Genomic DNA, 6,136 nt, shown 5'->3' with positions numbered 1-6,136 from the left:
CACTGACCTTGTTCAGTGCAAGCAAGGTTAAAGTGTCTCTGGATTTCTCTCAGCATCTAACACAGAGGCCATCTGTGAGTGTGAGCTGATGCAACAGTGAACTGCTCTCAGGAACAGCTCAGGGCTGTGCTCTCTCTGCTTCTCAGAGTCCATGAGGAAGTGGCTGACAGTCCACACAGATGCTGCTGCCACAGCCTGGCCTGGCAACCAGCAGTGACTGCTAAACCCTCAGTCTCCTCTGAGGATTAGAGCAAATGGACATCCTGTGAGGAGATGAACTTGGAGAAGCAGAGACCAGAAAAGGGTGATTCTTCCCACTGTTTAACCAGGATAATATAAGTGAGTATATTATGTGTATTCTTATGTCTATATTTTCATATGAATATGTTTGTATGAATGTATGTTTAAAGAACATTTATTTATCCAAACAAATATATGTGGTACTCTTCATATTCACTACACTGTATGCATTATTCAGTTAAGATATTTTACTATATTCTTTTAAAAACCGCATTCTGAATGAATACTAAACTAAAGAGTGCATTCCATATTGTGTGAATATTAGAAGCAGCTCTGCACTAGTTCTTAACAATAACTTGTATATTCATTAATTTTCTTAATAATGTGCTTGTTTGCTTGTTTGCATTTACTCTCACTACAATTGTTTGATATTTGTTTATTTGTTTGTTTGCTTTTATCAATGATTCACATTTCTTATTAAGAACAAAAACCTTCTGCAGATTTGAAGGACTTGGTGACAGAGAACACTCTTTGTCACGAGAAGGATCACCATCATGAACTGTGATAGCTCCAATATGAGTTGTTATGGCTCTAATGACATGTATGAATTCCTTTTCAATTTTCTTACATTTTATACAGATTATCATTCTCAGATCTACAATCCCAGAGAACTTTCTCAGCCCACTAGGCTTCTGTGTTGATCAGTAGGTACTCACTAACACCAAAGCTTCTTGGTTGCCTAGGAAACACCCAAGGACATCAAAACCTGGATGAACAACTACACTGAACAGTCAGATTTCACCCTGGTGGGACTCTTCAGTCAATCTAAACACCCTGCCCTGCTTGCTGTGGTCATATTTGTGGTTTTCCTGATGGCCTTGTCTGGGAATGCCCTCCTGATCCTGCTGATACTCTCTGACACTCACCTCCACACACCCATGTACTTTTTTATCAGCCAGTTGTCCCTCATGGACATGATGTACATTTCTGTCACTGTGCCCAAGATGCTCATGGACCAGGTCCTGGGGAGCCAAAAGATCTCAGCTGCTGCCTGTGGAATGCAGATGTTCCTGTACCTGTCACTAGGAGGGTCAGAATTTTTGCTTCTAGCTGCCATGTCTTATGACCGCTATGTGGCCATCTGCCATCCACTCCGGTATCCTGTCCTCATGAACCACAGGGTATGTCTTCTCCTGATAGCTGCCTGTTGGCTCCTGGGATCCTTTGATGGTTTCATGTTCACCCCTGCTACCATGACCTTCCCATTCTGTGGATCCCGGGAAATCTACCACTTCTTCTGTGAGGTTCGTGCTGTGACAAAGCTCTCCTGCTCAGACACCTGGCTCTATGAGACCCTCATGTATGTGTGCTGTGTGCTTATGATTCTCATCCCTGTAGCAGTCATTTCAGCCTCTTATTCATGCATCCTCCTCACTGTTCTCAGGATGAACTCGGCAGAGGGCAGGAAGAAGGCCCTTGCCACCTGCTCCTCCCACATGACTGTGGTCATCCTCTTCTATGGTGCTGCTATATATACCTATATGCTCCCTGCCTCCCTCCACACCCCTGAGAAGGACATGGTAGTGTGTGTGTTTTACACAATACTCACTCCTCTGTTGAACCCACTAATATATAGTCTTAGAAATAAGAAGGTCATAGAGGCTATTAAGAAATTGTTGGGTGCAAAACTCCTCTTTCCTGAAGTAAACAATTAGGAATGCATATTTTCTTTTCACACATCTATTTTTCCAGGTCTCATGCTGAACTTATTCCTGATTCTTCATGTCTCATTCATATTCATCCCTTTTTAAAGACTCATTTGTCTATTCCTAATATTTCTTATGTACCTCTCCTCCATTCACAAACTCTATTTTTATTCTGTCTTTGTTACATTTTGTGAAGTAAATAATGGTTATTTTATTTTGTGGTACTTTGATGTTAACATTCAAAATGCATGTCATATTGAGCAATAAATGGTCATGATGTTTTCAACTGATAAAGCATAGAATGAGTTACAAGAAATGTGCTTTGCAATGTGGACTAATACTCAAAATATATAAAGAACTCAAAAAATTGGACACCAACATCCAAATAACCCAATTAAAAATGGATTACAGAGCTGTAGGGCACATGGACAGTGCCACCAGTTGAGTATAGGACTGGTGAGGGTAAAGAATGCTCAAACCCTGGAAATCTCAGAGATCTGAGAGGTCAGGAGTAGAGCTGCTACCTTCCAGCCTCTATGCCTGCACTGGAGCACATAATCATGACCTTCAAGTAAGGTGACCACAAGCAGTCAGTCACATAGCACAGCATCTGGAATGCCTCTCCATGCTAATGAGGCATCACAATAGCCTTAGCCTTCAGCCAATGACCTTCCCTTCCTAAATATTCTCACACCATTTTCCAAAATTATATAATCCCTGGTTCACCCAGAACAAAGCGTATGCATCCAACACCCCCACAACACACTCAATAAAGCAATATGAACAAGTAGAGATTATCTCAGAGAGATACTGCATCAGAGATTGCCATGGGGAAGTCCTTCACCTAAAAGAGCTGTGACACTAAGACGCCTGATGGCCTTCTCTCTTCTCTTACCCCTCCAGTACTTGGCACTCATTTTCAACCAGACAAGAATCCTGTCTATCCAGGACTCTACTTTTCACTTCCACCCTGGTGTGTGATGATGTCTGACATTCCAATGGAGACTGCAGACTCCTGTCCTGGATTTTGCCCTGCCTTCTCTGAGTCAATGTACCAGCAGTGCCAGGCACCCATCCAGAGGAGAGGCAGAAGATGGAACCATACAGAGCTAAACCGAATCCTCAACAGAGGAATCCTGAATGGCTGAGAAGCACTTAAAGAAATGTTCAACATCTATAGTCATCACACAAATGCAAATCAAAATGACTCTGGGATTCCATCTTACACACATTAGAATGGCAATATCAAAAACTAAAGAGACAACACATGCTGACAAGCATGTGTAGCAAGGAAATTGCCTCCAGGAGTACAACCACTTTGGAAATCAATTTGATGGATTCTCACAAAATTGGAAATAGTTCTACCCCAAGACCACTCCTGGGGATATACCCAAAAGATGCCCCATTGTACCATAGGAACACTTGCTCAACTATGTTCATAGTAGCTTTATCCATAATTGCCAAAAACTGGAAAGAACCTAGATGTTTCTCGACTGAAGAATGGATAAAGAAAATGTGGTACCTTTAACACAATGGAATACTCTAATGTTATTTTAAAAAAAGGCACCATGAAATGTACAGACAACTAGATGAAACCAAAAAATATCATCCTGGGTGAGGTAACCCAGACACAGAAGACACACATGGTGTATATATTCCCTAATAAATGGACATTAGCCATAAAGTATAGGATAGCCATGCTACAATCCACAGACCCAAAGAAATTAAGTAGTAAGGTGGGCCCAAGGGAGGATGCTTGAATCTCACGCCGAAGGAGAAATATAATAGGCATTAGAGGTGGATGGATGAAGAAAATGGTAGGAGAGGAGGTGAGGAGGAAACAGGGATGGTGACCAGGTGTGGTGAAGTGGGGCAAAAAAGGACTGGAAGAGAGAACGGAAATTGATGGGGGCATCTCTGGGACAGAGATCTGGGATAAGGGAGACTCCCCAGAGTTTATGGAGGTGACTTTAGCTGAGCCTCCTAGTAACTAGAAATATGATGACTGACTCCTGAAGTCAGGAGGGAGAGGGACAAGGACCCACCCACAAAACCTTCAAACCCAAATTTGTCCTGCCCACAAGATGCACAGGAATAAAGATGGAGCAGAGATTGAGGGAATGGCCAACCAATGACTGGCCCATCTTGAGACCCATCCCATGGGAGAGAGCTAACTCCGACACTATTAGTGATATTCTGCTATGTCTGTAGGCAGGAGGCTAGCATAACTAGTTCCTGAGAAGCTTCATTCAGCAGCCGATGGAAACAGATGCAGAAACCCACAGCCAAACATCAGGCAGAGCTTGGGGAGTCTTGTGGGAGAGTAGAGGGATAGTATTGACCAAGCTGGATGGTTCAAGGACACCACAAGAAGACCTACAGAGTCAACTAACCTGGGTCCATGCGGCTCATAGAGACTGAACCACCAACCAAGGAGCATGCAGGGGCTGGAACTAGGCCCCCTACACATTTGTAGCAGATGTGCAGCTTGGTGTTCGTGCGGGTTCCCTAGCAATTGAAGTAGGGGCTGTCCTGATTCTGTTCCCTGCATTGAATCCCCTTCCCAACTATACTGTCTTGTCTGGCCTTAGTGGGAGAGGATGTGCCTAGTTCTACTATGACTTGGTGTCCCAAGGTGGAATGGTACCCAAGGAGGGAATTTCCCTTCTCTGAGGAGAAAAGGTGGTAATGGGGGGAGGATCTTGTGATAGTGGGACTGGAAGGAGAGGATGGGGGTTGCTGTGATCAAAATGGAAACTGAGGAAATAAATATATTAATGAAAAAGAGTCAGTGTTTACAACATAGCAGCTGAACCCAAAGCTTCTGAATCTACACACATGAAAAAGAAAAAAACAGGTCATAAACACTACTGGAACTTTATAGATCACATGGGGGGGAGGAAGAGTAGGAGGAGAGAATTCTATAGAATGACCAATAACCCAGACATATAATAACTGACATACAATCATCATGTTGTGCCTGATACTTATGATGATGATATTTCAAGTTATTGTTAATACTAGCAATGATTTTCCATTTCAGCAAAACTAAAGAGTAAAAATCAGCCTATGGCAGAGGATTCTGTTAGCATCCCTGGGGCTATTGGGTACATTCTTCTTTAGAGTCCCTGAGGGGAGTTATTAATAAAATCTTTATCTAGAAATGTGCAGCGTCCACCCAGGAATGACGTCATTTGGCTCTTATTCCTTGTGCACTTAACCAGCTGCTGTCCCTCAGTCCATACAGCTCAGCGTACAGCTGCAGCTGCAGCTGATGGTGAGTAGGACCTGACAGGAGTCTGTATGGCACAGCATGGTCAATAGACAGTCTGTTCTTTCTTTACAAGGCCAAGGTTATCCTTTATTTTTACTGTCTTATTTATTATAGAGAGGAAAGAAATTGTGTTGCCTTTCCTTCCCTCCTCCTCCTGGTCTTCCTCCTGTTCCTCTTCTCCTTTTCCTCTTCCTCTTCCCCCTCCTCCTCCTCCTCATTCTCATTCCTATTCTTATTCTCCATCTTCTTCTTGGTTGTTTGATTTCTCTGTATATACCTGGCTGTCCAGCAATGTGCTCTATAGAGTAGAGTGGCCTGAAACTCAGAAATCTACATGCCTCTGCTTCTCCAGTGCTGGCATTAAACATATGCACTACCACACCCAGCATCTTCCTGAGGTTTCTCTTTAGGGGAACTGCGACTTTTTTCTAACTAATAAATGAAGCAATGTGTTTCACACACACACACACACACACACACACGACTTTCCTTGATTTCATTGATGATTCCCCTGCCTCTGTCTCATAAATGTTAGCATTGCAGTCCACATCTGCCACTACACCCACCCTTCCTTCAGTATTTTCAGGTATTCCAATGACAATACATTAGCCTTCCATTTCTTTGAGGTTTAATTTCAAATCTGAGCACTTCTTGAGAGTTAGAATAGTGTGAAATAACTACCTTAATCTTATCTTATGCGACAGAAAGTAAGTGACCTAAAATCAAACTATACATTCCTAGGGAAATAGTATTTCCCATAGAACCCAGGCAGGTGCCCACTCTGTGCCTACTCACAGGGTAAGCACTCATTCTGTCAGTGGTTGTGTGAAGTGAAGCAGATGCCTGAGACCCCAAGCTTCTCCTCTGTGAAAGAAGAAAGCATGGTGAGTCCCATGGAAGCACCAGGGTGGCTCAG

At 43.0% G+C, this 6,136-nt stretch overlaps 1 protein-coding gene across 1 annotated transcript; it reads left to right on the top strand.

Annotated features, from left to right (window-relative positions):
* Positions 1–1,001: 1,001 nt before the first annotated feature.
* LOC114630498 (olfactory receptor 2T29-like) lies at positions 1,002–1,955 on the top strand. The gene has a single exon (XM_028778735.1). It carries the CDS (start codon positions 1,011–1,013, stop codon positions 1,953–1,955), a length of 945 nt encoding a protein of 314 aa, XP_028634568.1. The 5' UTR covers positions 1,002–1,010.
* The last annotated feature ends 4,181 nt before the right edge of the window (positions 1,956–6,136 follow it).

This window comes from Grammomys surdaster, unplaced genomic scaffold (genome assembly GCF_004785775.1).
Source record: "Grammomys surdaster isolate TR1022 unplaced genomic scaffold, NIH_TR_1.0 340, whole genome shotgun sequence".
NCBI classification, from domain to species: domain Eukaryota; kingdom Metazoa; phylum Chordata; class Mammalia; order Rodentia; family Muridae; genus Grammomys; species Grammomys surdaster.
Note: the sequence above shows the minus strand (reverse complement) of the source record. Positions and strands in the feature narration are given on the sequence as shown.